General features: G+C 37.8%; 1 protein-coding gene across 1 annotated transcript in view; it reads right to left on the bottom strand.

Moving 5' to 3' along the window:
- Window positions 1–25,759, bottom strand: part of ELAPOR2 (endosome-lysosome associated apoptosis and autophagy regulator family member 2) — a 165,847-nt gene that overhangs the window by 76,063 nt on the left and 64,025 nt on the right. Inside the window, exon 2 of the mRNA XM_081079345.1 lies at window positions 9,677–9,797. Coding sequence (XP_080935471.1) covers window positions 9,677–9,797 — 121 coding nt within the window. The remainder of the gene's footprint in view (window positions 1–9,676; window positions 9,798–25,759) is intronic.

Raw genomic sequence — 25,759 nt, 5'->3', positions numbered from 1 at the left:
CTGATGGTTGCCAGATGGGAGGGGTGGTTGGGGGGCTGGGTGAGAAATGTGACAGGAATAGCATTAAGAAGCACAAATTGGTAGTTGCAAAACAGTCAAGGAGATGTAAAGTACAGCCTACACAATATAGTCAATAATGTAGCAACAACTATGTATAGTGCCAGGTGGGTACTAGACTAACCAGGTGGATCACTTTGTAAATTATATAAATGCCTAAGCACTATGCTATACACTTGAAACTAATATAAAAAACAATATTGAATGCCAAATGTAATTGAAAGAAAGAGAAAGGAAGAAAGAAAGAAAGAAAGAAAGAAAGAAAGAAAGAAAGAAAGAAAGAAAGAAAGAAAGAAAGAAAGAAAGAAAGAAAGAAAAGAGAAACAGATTGTTTAAAATAAAAATAAAAAGCTTTCAGAATGAATAAAACGGAGTTTTGAAATTATCTGGTACAAATTCTCCCAATTCAAAACCCAAATTTCCTCAACTACTTGTTATGTGACCTTGACTAACTTAGTTCAACTTTTCTACAGTCATTCCAGGCAGATTCTCTATTCAGTAGACTTCCTGACCCCTACAACGCTCTACCTTATAAATAGACTTTTACAGAACCATGCAACCAGAAGATTTTATTACAGTTAAGCTGAGAAAAATCCACTATCCTTATCTGAAGTGAAAAAGAATAGCATTAAAAAAAACTGTCTATTTTAGATGTCAAAAGACATGAGTTCTAGATCCATCAGTGCTGCTTAGCCATGTGAATTAACATACAAACTACTACATAAACTCTGAAGTGGCACGATAAAATTATTAGAACATGTAGGAGAAGATTTTTGCAAACAAAGCCTCCGATAAAGGGCTAATATCCAAAATATAAAAGGAACTCATACAACTCAACAACAAAAAAACAAACAAACAACCCAATTGAAAAATGGGCAGAGGACCTGAAGAGACATTTCTCCAAAGAGGACATACAAATGGCAAACAGACATATGAAAAAATGCTCATCACTAATCATCAGAGAAATGCAAATAAAAACCACAATGAGATATCACTTTACCCCAGTTAGAATGGTTATCATCAACAAGACAAATAGTAACAAGTGTTGGAGAGGCTGTGGAGAAAAAGGAACGCTCATATAGTGTTGGTGGGAATGAACATATGGAAGGCAGTGTGGAGATCCCTCAAAAAATTACCATATGACCCAGCAATCCCTCTCCTGGGTATCTACCCCAAAAATCTGAAAACATTTATCCATAAAGACATATGTGCTCCAATGTTAATTGCAGCTTTATTTACGGTGGCCAAGACATGGAAACAACCAAAGTGTCCTTCGATAGATGAATGGATAAAGATGTTGTGGCACATATACACAATGGAATACTATTCAGCCATAAGAAAAGATGAAATGGTACCATTTTCAACAACATGGATGATCTTGAGATTACTATGCTAAGTGAAATAAATCAGACAGAGAAAGCAGAGAACCATATGATTTCACTGATATGTGGTATATAAAACTGAAAACAACAAAAGAACAAGACAAACAAATAAAAAAACAAAAACTCATAGACATAGACAATAGTTTAGTGGTTACCAGAGGGTAAGGGGTGTTCTAAAAGAGGGTAAACGGGGTCAAATATATGGTGATGGAAGGAGAACTGACTCTGGGTGGTGAACACACAATGTGAGATATAGATGATGTATTACAGAATTGTGCACCTGAAATCTATGTAACTTTACTAACAATTGTCATCCCAATAAAGTTTAATTTAAAAAAATTATTAGAACTAAATTCTTAAAACCCATTCCTATCAATAACAATCTTTAATTTTTCATTAAGACTGGGGGATGAAGTTGTAGGCTACAGAGATGTGAATTTTAAGGTTTATTTATGAAATTCTTTGACAGAGAAGGAAGAAAAAATAATCTCACCTCTCATTTTACAAAAATGAAATTGGCCCAGGAGACGTACAAAAGAGTACAGTAACACAGACCATTTCTGGCTAATGTTCTCTAATTCACTGTTCTCTGAAAAGCATAGCGAAAGTAGTGCCTGTACATCTCTGAAAATGAATTCTCACCTCTAACATCCTTTCCAATGAATGGGTCCTCACATAGCTCTATAGGGTAGGATGTATGATCATCACTGTGTTACTTAGAGAGAACTGATCAGCCAGAAGATCTCCCCCACCCGACCCTTCCCAAAAAAATTACCAGCTCCTGGTAGGAATATTAATAAGCAAAAGGTAACTAAGGTAGTTTGTGCCTTTAAAAATAATACAAATGTATTTTATTGTGGCTTCTTGACTTTAATATTTGTTGGGGTAGGAGACCAATTCCAATTTATCAGGTATGAATGACAAAAGGTTTACAGGAAAAAAATACAACAGTGAAGGTTAGAGGAAGGAAAACAGTCAGAGTATTTGATGAGGTCACCAAAGGGGGCAGAAAGAACAATGCATCTGTGAAATCAGTTTTCTCAACTTCCATTTATGTCCTAACACTTTGATTCTTACCATCCTGAACTTTTCTTATTCCTTAGAAAATGTCAGGCACCCTTTACTTCCAGAGAGTCTCTCTGCCCTTGATTCTGCAGTTTTCAGGGCTGAGTTCTTTCATCACCTTAGAAAACACTTTTTTCAGAGAAGCTCTCTCAAGCATAGTTCCCATCAAACACTACAATTGATGTAAAGCCTGATTTTGAGCTGTTCTTTTAACAATCTCATTGGTTCCTGCCTTTCATCCACTACTTGTGCGCTGCTGAGCCCATTTAACTTCAATGCTCTTCCCACCTGGAACTTGATACATCAACATTCCAAATTAAGCCTATTGAGGACAAAATGTTTCTGTCCTTTTACATATAAAATAAATTTTTACAAATCTGATTAGATCTCTGCATTTCACCTATAGAAACAAAACACTAAAGTCAGTCTCTAATTTGTCGAGACCAAAGTTATTCAAATCAACAAATGCCCCAGTGTTTGGAGCTTTTTTTAGGAGCCATGAGAGATTTCATCTCCTCTCCTCTTGAGAAGAATAAAATAGGACTCTATTCTAAATTAAGAATTTCTACAATTGAAAAAAACACCAATAGTTTTCTAATACATGTTAAATAATTAAAGCATATTATACGTATCAAGCACCAAAATTTTTCCAGGCACAGAAAAAAATGCAACTTCTCATATAACCATAAATGTGCCCTAAATTCTGAATGCTATTCTCTTACCTTTCAGAAAAATATGTACAATTAACAATAAAATCTACAAACAAATCAACCAATTAAAATGACTCACAAAGCAATATACCTGAGCCTTTAGACGCCATCTTTTAAAAAACTTATTTACCCATTTGGGATATTAATTTGCATAACACTTCTGTCCAGAGGTAAATGTTAGGGATGCGCTCAAGAAGGGGACTGACACGTTCAGCATACACTGTGGTGTATTCCGAAGAGGCAGAACACCACAGGGATTAAGAACATGGGTCAGCAAGCTAGACTGCCTGGTTTCAAATCCCAGCTGGGCCGTTCACCTGTCTGAGGTTATACAGGACGGACTTCCCAAGGTTACTAGGATGACTGAATTTGAGTGAATATGTGTAAAGCACTCACAGCTGTGTCTTGCATATAGCTAGTAAAGATCGGCTATTATAATTTTTCATTGTTATAATTACTCAGTTATATTATCACGTAATTACAATTCCTGGCACTGTAGATTATATTTATCACCTCATTTAAGCCCCTTAAACACCTGTGAACAGCTCTCTCCAGGTCAATGTCTTTGCTGTGACACACAGGAGCCTAGGAGATCTGCCAGAATCTCTGTCCCCTCACATCCTCCCACACAGATTTCCCAGGACACCCAGGACAACCCAGGGCTGCCGCTAATCTGCACCTCTGCCCGTGTTTCCTGTGCCTCAGATGCCACCGTGCTGCATCAAGATCAAGAACTCCTTCCTTCACGTTCGCCTCTGAGATCCTCAAAAAATGAACACGCATGGCCCATTAAGTATGGCATTTAATCCCGCCTCAACTCTAAATCAGGACCTAATTTTCCACGTGAACGTGCCAGAGCACGGATAATTCAGTCTGCACTTCAAACTTACACCTGCTTCCCGGTGACACTCTCCTGACTCCCTCTGAGCAGAAGGCAGCCCTCCCTCCTTAGTAAGATCACCCCAAGTCTTCATATCTATCATGCACTTCGCTCCTAGACTATAAATAATTTATTTACCCATCTCCTCCCTTATTAGAATGAAAAGTCCTTACCTTCTGGTAAGGGGGAGGGGAGTGGTAGATGAGGGTAAAGAGGATCAAATACATGGTGATAGAAGCAGAACTGACTCTGGGTGGTGAACACACAATGCGATATATAGATGATGTATTACAGAAATGTACACCTGAAACCTATGTAACTTTACTAACCATTGTCATGCCAGTAAACTTGGATTTTTAAAAAAAGGAATGAAAAGTCCTGAAAAATAGGAATTTTTTTTCATTTATTTTTAGATTCCTACTGTCAAGAATATAGGAAATACTAAATAAATGTGTTCAGTAAATAAAACAAAGCTCAATAAACAGCTGTGGACTAAATAATTTTCCCAAGACATACAAGCCAGCTATAAATACAGGATTTAATCCAAGGTGTATACCACACCTGACCACCAACCATGGGAGGTTTTCAGCTGGACAGCAAAGTAGTAATGCCACAACTGAACCTTGTAGGACAAAGAAATTATATACAGTTATTTAAATTATAGTATAAGTAACAACACATAAACATTTACTAAATTAGCCTGTCATGTGTGTTTAAATCTGTATTTTCCAAAAACAGTATCTGTAGAAATTAGCGAAAGGGGTCCAACTACACATTGGATGAAAGAGTTCAATAATCAAATACACTTGAGAAACTGGTTAAAACAGAATGCAATTAACACACAGCAATGTTCTATAAATGTTTAGTAAGTTGCTCAGAGATTTTAATTTGAAAATGTACACTACATTCATTATTTTCCAGACTTGCTCGTATTTCACCACAGAAAACCCTGGGATGAGTATTTTACAGAACAGAGTTCGAGCGACATTCGAGCGACATTCCATCGCCATGCAGGGCCAATGCACTCAGGTTACCCAGCCTCATCTGCTACCGCACCAATAACTCCTGACACAAATGAGACAAACTATGTATTGAATCCTGGAGAGAAGCCTACATTTGAAAGAGTTATGATCCCAAGAAATGGATCTTTAACTGTCACACCCAGAAAGCTAAAACCAACTCACTTTCTATGAGAATCCTTTTGCTTTCAATTTCAAACTAAAACCCAAAGCTGTTGACTCAAAACTGTCACCATTTACTCTTAGTCCTTAAGGCCCATTGAATGTGGGTGACAACAGTACATCTGAGAAAAGCAATGAAAAAGAAAACAATTATATTCAAGGTTTTTTTCTAATCTGAACATAGCATTTTTGATCCAAGAAAATGAAATATTAGAAGTTTACATAAATAGTGAAGTACAAGATTAAATAATGTCCACAAGACTATGACTAATCTAACACTAATGTAGAATTAGCAAGATTTTCAATAGTCATTCCCAATTAGAAAATAATGTGTTAAAGTTGTACTTGAAGTCATGGACTGAGAAATAGTCAAAGGAGTAAACATGAGAAGATCCACACATATACTCCCAAACAGAAGAGATAGCTTATTTCCCCCTTAGTGTTCTAGACTTGTCTGACAACATGTAAGGAAATAGGCAAAGAAATTCTCTCCATACTCTTAGTAGCCAGGCTTTTATTTCTAAGGTTTGGATTGAAACAAAAAGTTTGTTGAGAGAGAGAGAATTCCAAAATGACAATAATGTTTGATGATCTAAAAACGTCAAGGGCACCCCAAAGGGTCAAGGGAAGACATTAGAAACTCTTGTGCAAGATGAAAGTGACCCAACAGAAAAGAAAAGATGGAATTGGGACAGGGGCTATATGCCCTTGTTCAGGAAAGAGACAAGAAGTGTTGTGGATCGGGAATGGCGTGTTACTTGCAAGCTGTGCCTGAGTGATGTCAAGATTTCAAATGGTGGGTGATGCCCACCGACACATGACTCTTAGCACCAGAGCATGGAAGAAGCAGCAAAGTTCCCTGTAACTAAGCCTGCAGCAGGCAGAGAGAAGAGATATAAAGTCATCTCATTGTCCTGCTCAAGCAGCACTGCCTCTGAGACTAGGAGCTCTGCACAGCAGAGGACAAAGGGTGGGGACCAGTACCAGTTAATAACGAGAGGTCTCTCCATCCCATTTCCTGAGCCCTATAAGCTTCAAGCTCACATACACTCCATGGTTCCAGCAGAACAAAAACAGATACCTGACTTCTCATTAATTTCATTCAGAAAAGCCTTGCAGCCAGATTTTACATGATTTTTTTAAATAAAGATATAGCTTGCCCATCAATTTTCTCAAAAAATTTACAACTGCTACAGAAACATTCCTATAATCCCTTTTCTAAGGAAAGTTCCTCTCCACTGCTTCTTTTTTGAGAAAGAAAGAAAGATCTACCCAATTATAGTTTGAAGAATCTATAACAATTTCAACTGAGGCCAAATTCTAGGTTTGACCTCATTGAGAGACAGTAGGATCTAGGGAAATTGTGTAGCGCACTATTGCCCTAAATAATTTTTACTGACTTGAAGTTGCCACATTTCATTTTTTGGTTTTCTTTTATATGGCCCAACTGCTGGGCCATATCATGAGGGCATCACTGCTGATTCTAGAGTCTGGGGGCATCCCACCATCTGAGGTCTTGGCCTCCCTCAAGCACGTCTGGCAAGTACCATGCCATTCCTGAATGACAACACTGTTATCCTCTTTTATCCTTGAAACACTAGTTTCTAATATCTCCCCTTGAAGATGCCCACCAACAGAGCTTTATGTCACCCACGTAGGACCCTAAAAGCTCCCCCAGGCTGTCATCTTCAAGTGATGATCTAACTCAGTGGGTAAAAGACAGGCTCTGAAACCAGATATGTCTGTATTTAAATCCAAGATCTGTCACATTCCGACTATATGATGTGTTCACCACTTTATACTCTGACTTTTCTCATCACTAAAATGGAAAGGAAACACTGATAGCACCTACCTGGGAGGATTGTTGTGAAGATACAATAGGATAATGATATAAACTCTAGGCACAATGTTTCACACATAATCAGTACATGAGAAATGGTAGCTATTACTAGCAATGGAAATCTAAGCCACTGAAAAAAATGTTCAGTTATTACCATAACTGCCTTCAAGCAGTATTTAATGACTAGTAATGTAGTAAGCACCATGTTTAATGTTATGAATGAGCTGAGCTTCTAAGTTACGTAGATCTATTAAGTTTCTTGTGAGTTTTAAAATAACTTGCCTTTACTTGTATAAGACAAAATAACTTGTCTTATACAAAAACAGAGTCACATATCAGAAGCCACAGCTTCCAGAGCAGATATAAGTGAGTATAAATGCAGAAATACTTGCAAATTCAGATTTCAGACAAAATGCCAAGATAAAAAATGCCCCAGCCATCACATAACTATTGTCATTTTTAGGATGTCATTTTAAAAGTAAATAATAACTAATAGTGACTTGATTATTAGTCAGAGTTTTTAGAAAAATTCTTGGAATGTCACATTCATAACACTATCTGTGGAAGATTATAGCAAACAATGAGCCAAGTATATCCGTGGCAGCACTCAAACAGAAATAATTCCTGTTCAAGCATCAATTCTGTAAAAGATTTTTGAATGTTTGGCCAATAAATTTAATCAGTAGTATGTTGGTAAATGTTTAACAACCAGCTCCTAAGCCAATGGAGGCCCCTGACTTACAGTGTTTGCCAATTCCCATGGTGTAAAATACTCCACCACGACTCATTTCCAACTAATGATCAGCTCTCAAAAGCCAGGGCAAGCCAGAACTAGCACATTACCTAGATAAGGAGTAGTACTCACAATGGTTAGGTAGCTCACCTCGACAGCATCATTTACAAGGAAACCAAGGAGTTAGTGTACAAGTGAAAAACAAATAGAGATAAATAATAAACAGATTTTCTAGGAAGATGATTGAGGCATACAGCGAGCTAATACTGTAAGTATCATTCACAATCCTTCCTCACAGAGCTGACCCTCTCTCTGCACAGGTGGTACATACACCCAGGCTTGTATCATCTTCTGTACCAACCCCACTATCCTCTTAAGACTCTTCCCAGACTGAACTCTTCACCTGGCTAGGGGTTCTCAGGTTCTCCCTGTACTCATTTAATATCATTCATCGAGAAATAATGGTTCTCTTCCCTAATTTTCCTCATAAGACTATTATTATATTCCCATCTCCCTTTTGACAGTAAACCCAGCACCTATTCTATAACTCCTCCAGCCAGTAACAGAGACACATTTTCTCTAAGAACAGGAAAGAATTAACTATCATTTAGTAATTTGTTTATCTGCTCTTTCATTTGGGAACAAAAGAATTAAGCTTTTAGAAATACCATTTGGAAGAATGCAGGAAAATCAAAATAACCTCTTTGTCTTACTTTCAGTTTGAACTCCCAGCCTACCCCTAGACTACTGCAGGAACCTGTAACTTGACAAATTAAAGGCTTTAAAAACATAGAGTTTATAAGTGAAAATAAATATATTGGCATAACGTTGCACTTCACGCCTGTTTAACTGCTAAAAGACAAGCTGTTGAATGTGACGGTCATCAATTCTACAATGTCTCTATAGTTTACACTAAAAAGGCAAATTACCTTATTTCTATGGCTTAAAAAAAAGAAACCCATTGCTAGATGAAAGAATTCTGTGCAAGAATGTTGGTGAATGTACTTAATGGCACTGAACTATGTGCTTAAAAATGGTTAAGATGGTAAATTCTACTAAAAATTTTTAAACTTTTAGAAATTTAAATTTAAAAAAAAACATTAATTAAAGAGAAATTCTGCCACTTTGCCCTCCATAATTTCAAGTAAAGAGTACAGCACTTCTCCATATCCTTGCCAACAATAAGTTAAACAGAGAAAGACAAATATCATATGCTTTCACTTATAAGTGGAATCTAAAAAAACAAACAAAAAAAAACGAATGAAGAAAACAAAGCAGAAACAGACTCATAGGTACAAAGAACTCACTGATGGTTGGCAGAAGGAAGGGGGTGAAGGGATGGGCGAAAAAGGTGAAGGGGAATAAGAGGCACACACTTCCACTTAGAAAGTACATAAGCCACAGGGATGTAATATACAGCACAAGGAATATAGTCAATAATATGTGTGGCATTAACTTTATACAGTGATAGATGGTTACCAGACATATCGTGGTGATCACATCATAAGGTTAAACGCAGAATCTCTATTTTATATACCTAAAACTAATGTAGTATTGTATGTCAACTATACCTTAATAAATAAACAAAAAAAGCAGTGTGCCATATTTTTTTAATAAATAAAAACAACATCCTTTAAAACTGCCTGTGTCTCATTACAGACATATAGGAGCACCCAGTGCTGAAAGGGGTGCTTTTGGTCTGCGAGACATCAGTGCTACATGTTCATTTTTGCAAAGTTCTCATAGTCATTATAATGAAATTCATGGACTAGTATGAAGGGGTTATGGTTTAATCAGGAAAACAATTGGTCAGAAAGTCAAAACCTACTGCATTCTTTGCCTCTCACTGGGTCAGGCAGGCCAGAGCAGTCCACTGCGGAATTCGGAATGGCAACTCTCCACCGGGAGCCACTGCTGTCACATTCTGTGTATTCAAAGTGGTAATCTTTCTGCAAACAATTACAAAAAGAAGCCTTTGTTAGAGCCAATTTTAAAGGGACAACTGTGCTTTCTCAATCACCCCCAAATCTGCCTGCAAGCCTGATTTGTGTCTTGACTCTCTGGTTGACTCTCATTCTTCCCCCACTTGATCCACATTGCAGTTTTTTTTACTAAAAATGCATCGTGCCAGGCAGTGAGGGACACTGAGGGTATGATGAGGGGCAGGGCAGTCAATGCTCTCAAGTTATGTCCACTGACCTTTGTCTTCACCCACCCAAAAAGGCTACACCATACTTTCCTACTTCTTTTGAAGACTTGCAGAGTTCTAAATAATTGATAGATACGAGTATAAGAGCAAAATAACACTAGGATATCAAACGCTGTCATTGTCCCAAGTTTTTCAAAGAAAGAAATAAGAGAACCATCCCCATTGAACTAATTCTCATTCTGTTTAAAATTTAACAGCAGATGCAACAATCATCCCAATACCAGTAAAAAAAATACCAGTGTTTTTTTTTTTAGCAGTTCTCCCAGGTTCAATACACACCCACCATAGCAGGCTGCCATCCATCACAGACTGTAAAATAGACATTTATTATTATAACTGTCCAACTAAGACCAACCAAATAGTCTCTGGCCTTTGATTGCTTTGAAATTTTCAGTGTCTTCCATTGGTCAGAACACATAACACCCATGAGATGCTTGAACCGAGAGGCAGAAAGACAAAATGCCATTGGAGCCTTTAAAGAATGAGAGAAGTTCTAAGTCTTCTCCCCAAATATTATCAGCTCAGTATCCTATTTATTCAGTTCAATATCTTGGATGTTGCTCTTCTGCTCCATTCACTCTATTTTTGCCTCCCTCACTGTATCAATGACAGAAGAGAACAAAAATACCAAGTCACATCACCATCGGGAAATCAGGTGTGGGAGGTGGGGAGGTATCTGTGTGTGTGTGTGTGTGTGTGTGTGTGGGTGTGTGTGTGTGTGTGTGTCCACACGGAAAGAACACAAGTTAAGAAATGGGTTCTGACTTCAGAAAGATCTGGGTTTGATTTCACATCCATTCCTCCACGTACAATCTATGTGATAATGGGTAAGCCACTTTACCTCTCAGAACATTCGTCTTTTTCATTAGAAAAACTTGAATAATAATATGTCGTAGCTTGTATGGTTGTTGTGGAAATTTACTGAGATAATGCATGTAAAATGTTAGGCATGGTATGCTGCCCTAAGTTAGCATTTGATTAATGGTAGAATTATTATACTTATTAAGGACAATGGGGATAAAGATGATGATACAGAGAAAGGAGCTAGTGGTGACATAGTAAGGCACAGACCACCTGAGTTTCTGTTTCCTCTGCTTCAATTTCTGCATATACATAAGATAAAATGAGAAAGGATTGTCAATTAGAGAAGGTGTAATCATCAGGCTGGAAACAAAGGTCTTTATGCTGCATTCAGACTCTCCCCCAGAAATAAAATTTAATATACCCTTTACACAATCATCTCTGAATATTATTTTTCTACTGGTATTCTTGACAAAGTTTGGCAACAAATAATTTGAGATGACATTATTTGACAAGAGACTGGATCGCTTCATTGCCAATTAAGGGCAAATCTATATACCTAAAAGAATCACTAAAAGCAGCCAAATGGGAAAGGCTTTCCAAAGGGAAAGATGAGAAGAGGGAGGGAAGAAGGGAAAAAAGAAAGGAAGAGACGAAGGGAAGGGAAGAGGAGAGAATAAACAATAAAAGTTAACTAAATTTGACTGCCTATAAATGTTAAACACAAAAGTCATGAAAAGTATCATAAAGGATAAGGTAAATAACAAAACAAGAAACTGGTAAAGAAACAACACACAACAAAGATTAATGAACTTAAGAACAATGGCTTTCAAAAAATCAGTAAGGAAAAAGACAAATAATTGTTTGGAAATACAGTCAAAGTATACAAGCAATTCATTAAAGAATAATACAAATGATCAAGGAAAAATGAAAAATGTTAAACCTTGTCAAACAAATGTAATAATAATTTTCATTAAGTTGGTATAACATTTAAAATACTTTTTGAAAACTCTCTAAAGTTAGCAGTGCAGTGAAATAAACACTTGTGTGCTTCTAATGAGAGAGTAAAGTGGTTCAGGCTTCCTGAAGAGAAGTTTGTCAATATAAATCAAGAGCTTTAAAGTATTCAAACATTTGAAATCTCACTTCTAGAATCTAATTTAAGAGGAAAAATGTCAAATGTGGCCAGTGACTTATGTGCAAAGATACTCATCATAACTTTGATGTAGCTAGAGAAAACATGATTAATAGTTGAGCACTAAAGAATCATATATCTATATTATTTAGCTGGTATTTTTCATTATGTGTTTATATCATTAAATACTTACAATATGTGGTTGGACAGTTCATATTATTCCCATTGTTCAACTAAAACTCAGATTGGGTAAATAATTTACCCAGAGATAACCAGCCAATAAGGAGCATAGCTGAGAGCAAGAAGTCAAACCTTCGGTTTATTTACCAGCACTTTCAGTTTATATAAGGCCATTATGCTTAAAATAGATGGTTACTGTTTTAAAATAGAAAGAATGGTAAACATTTCAAATACAAAAGCCTGATGGTTACAGAAGTCTAACACAGAGATGTCTCTTATGCAAAGAGAATACAAGAGTACACAGATAAGGGAAATAATCTGATTCCTCTCTCTTTCTGTTAGTTTTCTATGGCCTCGGCAACAAATTATCACACACTCAGCCACTAAAGACAACAGAAATTTATCCTTTCACAGTATCTGAGACAAAAAGTCCAGAATCAGTAACACTGGGCCAAAATGAAGGTATCAGCCAGGCTGCACTCCCTCCAGAGGCTCTAGGGCAACTCAGCTCCTTCCCTCCTCCAGCCTGTGGTGGCTGACAGCATTTACTGGCTTACGGATAAATCACTCCATTCTCTGCCGCTGTCGTCACGCTGCCTTCTCCTCTCCTGTCTTATCGCCCTCTGCCTCATTCTTGTAAATCCTTGTGATTGCATTTAGGGCCCACTTAGATAATAAAGAATAATTTTCCCATCTCAAAATCCTTAACTAATTCACATCTTCAAATCTTTTTCCATAAAAGATAATCATTCATTGGTTCCAAGGACGAGGACATGCATATCTTTTTTGGGGGAGGGCATTCTTCAGCCTATCACAGTTCACCTTCTGGCCCCAAAGATCCATGTCCTTGCCACAGGCAAAATATATTCACCATATCCCAAAATCTTCTAGTCTCAACTATTTACAGCATCCACTCAAAGTCCAAAACCTTACCTACTGCCATCAGCTCAAAAGTCCCAAATCTAATCATTTAAATCAGATATGAAGGAGACTCTGGTTATGATCAATACAGGGCTAAAATTCCTCTCCATTTGTAGACCTGTTACCTGCCTCCAAAATACATTAACAACAGTTACAGACGTTCTCATTCCAAAAGGGATAAAATGGAAAGAAAGGAGGGAGGGAGAAAAGGAGGAAGAGAGGGAGGGAAAAAGAAGTCGATAGTCCCAAGCAATTTCAAAATCCAGCAAAGCAAATTCCATTAAGTTTCAAAGCCTGGGAATAACCCTCTGTAGTTTATGGCTCCAACCTCTAAGCCCAAGGCTCCAACCTCAGAGTCATTCTTATGTTTATTTTTAAAAAATAGAACATGTATGTAGTTGAGTAGTTTTATTGGGCTGTTTCTTGCCTATAAAATTGTGGAATCCAACACTCTTCCTCCATTTTATCTATCTCTGTCCCTTTCAGTTCAAGCTGGCAACATTTTTGCAGATATAACATTATCAACAACCTTGTGGGTCTCCTTTGTATAACACAGGATTCATGCCATTAGATGGAGGATCTTCCACAGATCTTTCCTTGATAATCCCATCTCCATTCCTGGCTTCTGCTGAGATAGTTAAGTAATACATCTAAGTACATAAGTCATACATGTAATTTCTCTAGCACGAGCAAAGGTTTTCTAGTCACACTCTTGGCCTCCTCTCCACAGCAAAATTTCCTAGGAGTGACTCTCCTAATTTTAGCATCTTTTGCACTCTGACTAGGCTAAGAATTTCCTAAATCATCAAGCTTGAATTCCTTTTTGTTTAACAACTGTCCTCTCAATTTATCTCTTTCTTCTCACATTTTACTATAAGCAGCAAGAAGGAACCAAGCCACACCTTCAACATTCTACTAGTAAATGTCCTCTGGAAATATCCAAGTTCATCACTTACAAGTGTTGCCTTCCACACAACCATATGACAAAATTCTGCTAAGCTTTCTGCTACTGTATAACAAGGATCATCATTCTTCCAATTTCCAATGAAATATTCCTCATTTTCTTCTCAGCCCTAAACAAGGGAACCTTTAATATTTCTACCGACATTCTGTTTATGACAACTTATATATTCTCTAAGACAATACAGCATTTTCTACTGTGCTCCTCACTTCTTCCTGAGTCCTCATTGACAGAGTCTTTAACATCCATATTTCCACCAACAGTCTAGTCTGTTCTAGGCAATCTAGACCTTTTCCTATCATATGCTTTAAAATTTTCCCAGCTTCTGCTCATTACCAAGTTCTAAAGCCACCTTCACATTTTTTATGTATTTGTTACAGCAGCTCCCCCCGTCAGGTAGCAAAATCTGTATTAGTTCTATAACTGCCGTTAACAAATTATCACAAATTTAGCAACTTAAAACAACAGAAATGTATGCTTTCTCAATTCTGGAGGCCAGAAGTCCAAAGTCAGTATCACTGAGGTATGAGCCAGGCCATGCTCATTCTGGAGGCTCAAGGGGGAAGTCCATTCCTTGTCTCTTCCAGCTTCTCGTGGCTGCCAGAATTTTTGGTTTATGGCTGCATCACTCCAATTTCTGCCTCTGTGAATATACTGCCTTCTTTCTCTTCCTCTTGTCATGGCATTTAGGGTCCACCTAGATAATTTCCCATCTCAAGATTGTTACTTACATCTTCAAAGACCTTTTCTGTCTTATCAGGTTTACAGGTTCCAGAGATTAGGACTTGGATATTTGGGGGAGATGATTAAGGGGGACAATGTTCAGCCCACCATAATCCCCTATTGTACAATAACTTTGATCAGCCATGTACTTGCATAATGGCTCTCTTGTTTCTCCTGTTCCTAGTTATTTGTATTAGGAAGTCTTTCCTACTTCCATATCCCACTGAGAAGATCTTGGCTCTCATATGTAAAATTCATATAATTTATTATCATCCTTGCAAAATAATGATGCTGAGAAGTCTGGCATGGATTTCAAATGAAGGCAAGCCTCTGAATAAAATAGGTAAGCTCAAGAAAACTGTCTTCCACCACTGCCTCTGTGATATTCAGGCTGCCAGTTATGAGAACAGAAATAAAAACAAGGAAAAAGTATACGTGGTGTGAGCAAAACATATGGTGAATGTTTAAGTTTTAAAAAATTATTATAGTAAAAGGCACATTGCCATAAATTCCACTCAAAATACTCCCCCTCACGTCTGACACACTTATCCCATCGTTCTTGCCACTTTCTGAAGCAGTTCTGGAAGTCCTCTTTCGTGAGTGTCTTTAGTTGCACTGTCGTGACTGCCTCAATGTCCTCAATTGATTCAAAACATTTTCTTTCATGGTCATTTTGACTTTGAGGAAGAGCCAGAAGTTGCACGATGCCAGATACAGTGAATAGGTGGATGGGGACACACTGTAATGTTTTTATTTGAAATAAATTGCCATATACCAGAAGCAAGGTGTGACATGGAGCACTGTCCTGATGGAGGATGAAACCGTTTGCCCATTTCATGTTAATGTGTTGTGCATGATCCATGATTATGTCACACTTTAAACTACACCTTCTTTTAACCATAGCTCACACCCAACTGACTGCACTGAACAAGTTGAAACATGTCACACACTGTTACTAAAGTTCGATACGCTGCTTCCCATATTGAAGATCCCTGCCTGTCTGTTGGATGGCACTGGGCAACAGCATTTACTGTATTTGTTGATCACACCCCTTAGTATTATGTTTTCTGACTTAATGGTGGATGTTGTATGCCAATTAATTTTCTTAAGATTCCTTGTCCTATCTTCCTCCTCTAGATTACCCTTGAACTCTAAAGGGCCACAGCTATTGTGAAGTTACAAAATTCTTAGGATTTCATCAGGAAGCTTGTATGTGTTTATTTATAAATATTTAAATTTTAAAATACGTAAATGTAAACGTGTCTCATGCATAGGACAGCACTTGGAATCAGGGATTTATATTGTAACCCAACCAGATGGATTTTATTTTAAATTACATAACAGGCTATTTTATCTAAGCTGGTAACAAATAATAATAATAAAAAAATCTGTTTCGGAAAGCAACCCTTAAATCTACAGCAAAGATTTAAGAAAGAGTGTGACATAGTGAAATCACTAAAGATACAATATATGCCCCCAAAATATTCCGAGTGGTATTCAAGGTACTGAATAGAGAGAATTACAGCATTTAAGTTTTCAGATTTACAGGTAACACACTAAAACTCTAGCCACAGACCTAAGTAAACATTGAGCACTTAAACTGATCCTTTGGAAATAAGAATTTTCTGGATGCTAAGGAACAATTAAAAGGAAAAGGTATTTTTTTTTCTCATACAAATATAAAATTAACAGATGTCAAAGATTTTATTTAAGTCATTAGTTAGCAAGTCAATCCACCAGTTCAAATGAGAATTCAAAGAATACACATAAATAGGCAATCAGGAAAGTGGAATGAAGTAACTAAGAGATGCAGAAATGGTAAATATCCAGAACATAATAATCAATTGCATTCAAAAGGATACAATGCATTTTCATTTCCATGGGCAAGAATCACTTGGATTACCATCAGTTTCCTATAACTCACAATTCTGTAAAATACTTCAAAGACAAAGAAAGGTGCAAGCCCCTATAGAAACTGATAATTTAGGAAAGTGCACCCAGAAATCTTTTCTGCCTATTTCAATGTGAGAAATTTTTCCTGAGAAGGGGGAAAATTCCTGACAATTTTTCCTACATTTCAGGGCTCCTGAGAGTTTATCATCAAACATATTGATATGAGTCAGAGCACACGCTAAACAACAGAATATCTGCTTATAAGCCACAGTCTCAAAATTATAAACGAAGAAGTGCTTGGCCCTACCCACTCAAAGAATGGCAGTTATTTAGACATAGCTGCAGATGAAACAATGCTGAAGACACTGACCCAAATAATAAAATGATAGGATTACTTAAAAACTTTCATTGTCAATGTGTGGGAATCAGGAAAAAATCCAAAGAGAAATAGAGAATAATTATTCCTCATCACCAAACACTTAAGAGAAGACTATCCCTCAATAGAAATCATGGTACACCACACACACACACACACACACACACACACAATCATAAATAAATGTATCGGCACAAACTCTCTAAAAGTGCTTTGTGTTTCTTACACTTAAAACACAAAATGTAAGGATACACTCAAATAAATATTAGATGCCCACAGTATCCCCTGACAAAAACTCTCTCCTTGACCAATCTTTAGTCAGGCTCTTCTGAACTCTTCCCAATGAAGCCTTGACCTCTCAGTTTCCATGATCATCTTTGCATCACCCAGTTTTAGCAAGAATTCTGTCAAGTCATTTAACAAAATTCCTCCCTTAGTCCTGATGTTTCCTCTTAGTAATTTTCCGTCCACTGCTCCTGACCCTCCTTGCCTATAAATCCCCATTTGTCCATGCTTATTGGAATTGAGCCCAGTTCTGTACTGAGGCTTCTTTTCCCCTATTGCAAATGTTCCTGAATAAAACATGTTTAACTACTAATCAGCCCTGGTTTTCCCTAAAACCCCCCAAATACAAAGTCATTTACACTATAAAAGCTTCATGGTGCTCACAGAAAACCTAGGGTATCATCTTCCAATTATGATGACGGTTGTTATAGTTTAATCACATATAGGCTAGATACTGTTTCAAACAAATAACATATACATAAAAATAATACTTGTATGCCTATATACAGATTTCTTGACATTATATTGACAATACATATGTATTATTTTTATATATTGACATTAACATATCAAATATATGGTTTATATCTGTATCATTACATATTTTGTTTATATATTACCATTAACATATATCATTCTTTATTATGTGGCATTTAATTATTAAATAAGCACTAGCCTAAGTGCTGCGGGGGAGATTTAAAATAAATATAACACATAGTCCCTGCACTCAATAAATTTATGATTTTGTTAGAGTAGACAGGACACACACATACACACACAAAAAAAAAAACCATATAATTTTATAAGAAAGCATAAAGAATAAGGGCTCCAAAGTAGAGTCAGTGTGCAAGTAAAAATTCTATCTGGTGAAAATTACCCGTAAAAATCCCTTAATGCTCCCATAAAGCACAATGCTGTACCACTTCTCAATTAACTCATCACAGCCAATTTTCCTTAAGCCCTCTATTGGATACCTATTTCTTAGCAACTAAGTGGCTTGCATTTTAGAGTCCATGTTTTCTAGAACACTAAGGTAGAATGTGCATTATGCGACCCCACATTATTATGATTTTAGAGTCAGAAGAAATTTCTGTGAGCTGAAACCACCTGAAAAGACTTTGAGAAAGCCCTGAACGATAGGCAGGGTTTGTAGCTTTTCTAATGCTTACCAGGTCCTTCATAAATAGTGGGTTTGACAGGGTGTGATAAACAGTGAGATCAAGTCTGAAGATAATATGCCTAAAGATAAACAGTGAAATATATTAGCCTAAGGAAGGATAGAGAGGTGACTAGGTGAGTGAGTGAGCAAGTAAACCAATGAAAGAACAAACAAATGAAGATGCCTGGTCTTTTTTTTTTTTTTAACTTTTACTTATTTTAAGTGTGTTTTTCCAAGACCCATCAGCTCCAAGTCAAGTAGTTGTTCCAATCTAGTTATGGAGGGCTCAGCTCACAGTGGCCCATGTGAGGATCGAACCGGCAACCTTATAGTTAAGAGCACGGCGCTCTAACAAACTGAGCTAACAAGCCGCCCCATGCCTGGTCTTCTATACTCTAAGATTTGTTTATATTAGTGGCCCACCAATGAGAAAATCAGCTGTCTGATGCTCCTTGCCTATCCTCTGTAGTCAATTAAGAGTTGACCAGAGTTAATTATGAAGACCCAGTAGATGACCACAAATTCTAGTACAGAATCAAAAGCAGCAAAGGTGGTAGAAGACCTCTGGCCTCAAAAACAGAAAAAGTGCTGATACCTAAGAAAGCACACACAGAGGGGAGGGACAAAAAGAAGCAAATGTAATTCCTTTTCTTTATCAGTTTCTTTCTTTCTGAATATTTATGTGAAAGGTTGAGAACAGTATCGTCTTGTATATGATGAGACTGCAATTTCTCGGGGAGACAGGTCCTCGAATTTAAGTGCTCAGCAAAGTGTTTTGGTACCCTTATTTGAGAGAGCAAGACAGCAAGCAGGAAAAAGGTAGAGAGCACAAAACTGCAGTGCATGGCACAAATATTTCAACTCCAATTCCAGTGAGTGAGTGCACTCATCCTACTACATGGGAAGGTCAAAAGCATGAGAATACTTACTGCAGACACATATGCAACTTATAATAAAATCTTCCTTACACTATGTTATCAAGTACATGAGCAAAGTAGCACTATGCAGATATTTATATTCAGATTTTTCTCTTATAAAAGGAACCTGCCGTTACCATGGGAACTTGGTGGCTAAGTAAAGTAATACGTACCTGATCTATTTATGACACATTCTTTGCTCTGCATTTGCAGACACTATTGCTTTTCAGAAATTATTCTGAAAAAATTACTTTAAACCTGAGTTCAGTGTCTATCTTTGTAAACAAGGTCTTAGAGATACTCAATTCAATTCAATTCAATTTGTAATACCGGGGGTTGCCAAAAAAATGTATACACATGACTTGTAGTCATCTTTTGTTTCAGTATATATTGGGTATTACAATTTTAATACAATTTTTTTCCTTTCTTAAAATGTGTACATATTTTTGGGGGCACCCTCTGTATATTTATTAAGTACCTCCCCTTTACCACCATGCAGACACTAGGGATACCAAAGTGAACAAAACAGCCCTGCTTTCATGGGGCTTACACTTTAATGTGAATGAACTGTGTAGAGTTTCTTGGAAAGACCCAGCTTCAACCATTTTCCTTCCATGGCTCTCAATCCAAGCTTCTAAAGGGGTAAATAATGAACTCGGAACAACAGGCTTAGATCCCAATCTCACTTCTGTCAGTGATAAATTTAAGACCCTGGACAAGTCAACTAACTTTTTGTAACTCAGGTTCCTCTTACTCTTTCAAAGAAAAACCTAGGCTTGTGATATTATACTCTAAATCTCATATTTTGACTGTTCTTGATAAAGGGAAATCAACAACCTCCTTCACTGTCATACAATGTCAGGGAAAGTTTCATAAAAAGAACATTCTAAAACAAGTCTACCCAGAGATCCGGTCAAGATGGTGAAGTAGATAAATGCTGTGCTTACCTCCTCTCACAACTATATCAAAATTACAACTAAACAACAGAATAAACGTCATGAGAATCTCCTGAACTCTAGCTGAACTGATGCCCTACAACTAAGGACATATAAAACAAGCCACCTTGCGACTGGTAGGAGGGTCAGAGATGCAGAACATGTGGTCGCCTGCGTATGACCGTTAAAACTCAGGAGGGATACATGGGCTGCAGAGGGCCCCCATGAGAGAATCGAGGTGTCCCAGCATCACACCAGGCTCCCTAGCCCTGGGTTTCAGTGCCAGGGAGAGAAGTCCCCATAAATTCTGACTGTGAAAACCAGAGGAGATTGTGGCTAAGTGAGAAGGAGAGCCGCTGGAGTCCCAGGCACTCCTCTTGGAAGGCCTGCACACAAACTTACTCACTGACAGATTCACTCGCTCAGAACTCCAGTCCTGGGGCAGCAGCTCCAAAGGTGTCAGGGAAGAACTGAATTATCTGGCTGCAGGGTGAGGGCTAGAGGGACAGCTTTCTCCCAGATGGAGTAGATGGACAAAGCCATTGTTTCTTTGTTGAGTTCTCCCCGCTCCTGGTATGAAGACTCAGGCAGCTGCCATATCCAAGTCTCTGTCAATATGGTTAACACCACTCCTTTGTCCTGATTCCCTGATACCCTGCCCCACAAAACTTCCTACCAAGTCTACCCAAGATACTTCCAGTGGTTTTGCTGTATAAACGGCTTCCCTTGGCTCATGCTACGAACTTTTCTAAAATCTCTCAAAGGTTCACAAAACCAAAACAAGCAGAATCTCACTTTGGCATGTCCTGTACCTCTTGCTGATTAGTCCTAAGCTAGCAAGAGCCAACCTTGGTTTGTGTGCAACCTGGCCTCTCAAGCCACCTGCAAGCCAAGTGCACGCAGCAGCCATCTGAGGATTGCTTTGTGGCTCATGCCTGGCAGCCCCAGGCAGGAAACAGGCTGAGGCTGAGGCCACTCCCAGGAAGCCCTTGGGGTGGTATGTGCATAAAGTTGACCGATGTCCAACTTTATACACAGTTAGAGCATCACCCAGCCATCTCCAACAATGACAAACCCAAAGGGCATACTGGGAAGGTACCAGAGCCCTGCTAAACAAACCCTGCTCTGTAAGGTCAGCCTCGGTACAACAGCACCTCCACTATATTCACAGCCAGTCCTCACAACCAACCAGAGTGAGGATCAATCCCCCCCATTAACGTGAAAATATCAACCAAGGCTCAACCACAAGAGAAGGGCTCACACAGGCCACACAATGGAAACACCTGGTGCACCCAGTTCAGGTGACAAGGTAAACTGTGCCACTGAGACTCAGCACACATACTAAATAAGGCTATTCTACTAAGACCAGGAAACATAGCAGCCCTACCTAATACATAGAAACAAACACAGGGAGACAGCCAAAGTGAGGAGAAAAGAAACATCCCAAATAATAGAACAGAATAAACATCCTCAAAAAGAACTAAACAAAATGGACACAAGCAATCGACCAGACACAGAGTTCAAAACACTAGTTATAAAGATGCTGAATGATCTCAGGAAGAATTCAGCAAAGAGATAGGAAACATACAAATGGAGAAAAAAACTCAAAAAAAAAAAAGAACATGTCAAAAATAAAGAATACAATTGAACTGAAGAATAATTAGAGGGAATCAACAGATTAGATGAAGCAGAGGATCAAATCAGCAATTTAGAAAATAAGGTAGCAGAAAACACTAAAACATAACAGCAAAAAGAATCCAAAGAAATGAGGATACTTAAAGGGGCCTCTGGGGCAACATCAAGTGTACCAACATTCAGATGATAGAGGTACCAGAAGGAGAAGAGACAGCAAGGAACTGAAACCCTATTTGAAGAAATAATGAGAGAACACTTCCCTAACATGGCAAAGGAAATAGATATACAAGCCCAGAAAGCATAGAGAGTCCCAAACAAGATGAACCCAAAGAGGCCGACAGAAAGTTAAAATGCCAAAGGTTAAAGACAAAGAAAGAATCTTAAAAAGAGCAAGAGAAAAGCAGTTAGTTACCTACAAGGAAGTTCCCATAAGAATGCCAGCTGATTTCTCAACAAAAACTTTTCAGGTCAGAAGGGATTGGCAGAAAATATTCAAAGTGACGGAAAGCAAGGACCTACAACCAAGATTAGTCTACACAGCAAAGCTATCATTTAGAATCAAAGGACAGATAAAGAGCTTTCCAGATAAGAAAAAGCTAAAAGAGTTCATCAATACCAAACCAGAATTACAAAAAATCTTAGAGGGATTTATTTAAGACCAAATATATAGATATATCAAAAATAGGAATAACAAAATGGCAATAATTACATATCCATCAACAATTACTTTCAATATAAGTGGATTAAATGCTCCAATCAAAGATAGGGTGCCTGAATGGATAAGAAAAGAAGACCCTTACATGTGATGCCTACAAGGGATTCACTTCAGATTGAAAAAAACACACAGACTTAAAGAAATGTAAAAAGATATTTCTTGAAAATGGAAACAAACAAACAAAAAAAGTCTGGGGTAGCAATACTTACTCACATACCAGAAAAAAGAGACTCCAAAACAAAGGCTCTAACAAGTGACGAAGAAGGATTTATTAATCCCACTTCTGGGTATTTATCTGAAGCCAAAACACTACTTCAAGGGGATGTGCGCATCCATATGTTCATTACAGCACTGTTTACAATGTTCAAGATATGGAGTCTGCCTGGAGTGTGTCGATGGATAGAAGGATAAAGAGGAGGTGGTACATATGTACAATAGAATATTGCTCAGCCATGGATGGGAATGGGTTCTCGCCTTCTGCAGTAGCATGGATAGACCTGAAGGATATTGTGGTGAGTGGAGTGTAAGACAGAAAAAGACAGATGCAATGTGATTTCATGTATATGTGGAATCTAAAAATCAAAATAAACAAACAAACAAAACAGAAACAAACTCATAGATAAAGAGAAATTTTCATGGTTGCCAGATGGGAGAGGGGTTGGAGGTGAGTGAAAAAGGGGAAGGGACTAAGAAGTACAAAATTATTGTTACACAGTAGTCATGAGTATGTAGGGTATAGCATAAAGAATATAGTCAATAATATTATAATAATTATGTATAGTGTCAGATGGGTACTAGATATATTGTGGTGATAGATGGGAGGGATGAGAGGTAGTGTGAAAAAGATAAAGGGATGAAGAAATACAAATTGGTAGCTAAAAAATAGTCATGGGGATGTAAAGTAAAGCACAGGGAATATAATCAATAATATGGTAATAACTATGTATAGTGCCAGGTGAGTACTAAACTAGTCAGGAGGATCATTTCCTAAATTATATAAATGTCTAACCGCTATGCTTTACACCTGAAATATAAAATAATATTGAATGCCAACTGTAATGGAAAAAATTTTAAATGGGGAGAAAAGGTGATGGGGAATAAGAGGTTCAAATTTCCAGGTATAAAGCAAATAAGTCATGCGACTGTAATGTACACCATAGGGAATATAGTCAATAGTATTGTGATAGCTTGGTACAGTGTCGGATGGTTGCTGGACTTATCATGGTGATCACTTCTTTAGGTATATGTATGTTGACTAACTATGGTGTACCCCTGAAACTAATATAATATTGTATGTTAACTATATTTTAACAAAAATCTTTTGAAAATAAAACAAATCTACCCATGAAGAATTGAAAGAAACAGATTTTCTCAAGAAACTTGCAGCCAGGCAATCTATAATAATATCAATATTAGAAATACTAACTTGAAAACTCTCATAGAAAAGATAGAAAATGTATTCTCTTGCATACAAGCATCTTTAAACACATGCAATCATTATTTAATTATCTAATTACATTTAAACATGCTGAGTTAAATATATATTTATTTCTGCTCCCTACAAACCTGCAAAAGACTGGTGTATCTAAAAGAAGCAGAGTGTAAAGGAATAAAAATACTATAAGGTGACAAAAATAGAGTAAGTGAAAATAACAATAGATGCAGTGGTCAACAATTTTTTGGAAGATGGAAAGCATAAAGTGAACTTTGTTGACTCATCAAAGCAAGAAAATTTTAAAGCTAAGGGCTACATAGGCAGATGATAACAAGAAAGCTGATTTGAGCTGCAGAAACTCTCAGAACTGAAGGTACCAAATATCTCAGAAACTAAACAAAATCTACAAACAGAAAGATTAGTTGAATGTAATGTAGACCCCTCCAATTCCCTTTGACATATAACAAGAGACAAGAATTATTCCCTTTGGAATAAATGAACTAGAGAAGTTACACATTCAGGAACATCAAGCACAGAAAACGGAAGGACCCACGTCTTGCAGAAAACAGAAGACATGTGAACAGCTATAAAGTGAATCATGAAATCCACCTCAAAGACACTTCCCATCCACACTGAAACTCTCACCCCCCTAACTCCAACACTGCTCCCCTTTCCACTTGGATCGCCATTCCCAAAGACTTACACAGCTACCTGCTTGCTCTCCCAAAGGAGCCCTCAGTGGATGCGACACCTCACATTAGGACCGTTACCCCTATCATTTCAGCTGATTTTCATGTCTGCTTACCCTAGAAGTGAGACTAGCTGGACTGTAACCTTTATCCACAATACAATTACTATTTTTGTTATTAATAACACTAACAACATTTGCATAATCCTGTAAGCTTTCCAAAATAATTTTCATAACATTATCTATCCTACTTGAATCGATCCACAGCACAGTCTCCATCGTAGGGAAAGTGCCTTACCTCCATCCTCACCACCACTGCCCTATTTTAATCACCATCTTTTGCAGCCTGGGTGACAACCACCAACAGCCAGACTGGCATGCCTCTTCTGCTTTTGCCCACATCCATGACACTCTGCAGCCAGTTCTAATTATGTCATTCCTGCTCAAAACCCTGCAACAACGTTCAGCTGGCCTAAGGATGAAGTCCGTAATCTTAGTATAACATAAAAGGCCTTTCTTGATCCATTTTCCACCTGCTTCTCCAAGTTTCATTTCTCAACCTCTTCATGTATGAAATATTGAAACAATGGAATCAAATATGCTATACTCTTCCTGGTCTCCAGGCCCTGACTTGTTCTCTGTCTGGAAGCTCTCTCTGCTCATACCTGGACTAGCATAAGGAAGTCCGTATAATAATAAAGCACCGTGTAGCAGGTTCTCTTTCAGGCTCATCCCTGCCTTTTGCAGGGCAAGGGCAAGGGCAAGAGCATCAACTGAGGCACCCCATCCTCTTCTCTACCCATCTTGCACCTCAAGTAGCCTCCTCACACACAAATGGCGGCCCCAGCTGCACACCCAAGGTCTGTCAGCGTCCCTCCCACAATCACACAGTCCACAGTCAGGAGGACAGACCTGGGAAAAGCCCATGACGCCCTGCAAACAG

Source organism: Rhinolophus hipposideros, assembly GCF_964194185.1.
Source record: "Rhinolophus hipposideros genome assembly, chromosome: 18".
Lineage (NCBI taxonomy): Eukaryota > Metazoa > Chordata > Mammalia > Chiroptera > Rhinolophidae > Rhinolophus > Rhinolophus hipposideros.
This window is presented reverse-complemented; position numbering and strand designations above follow the sequence as displayed.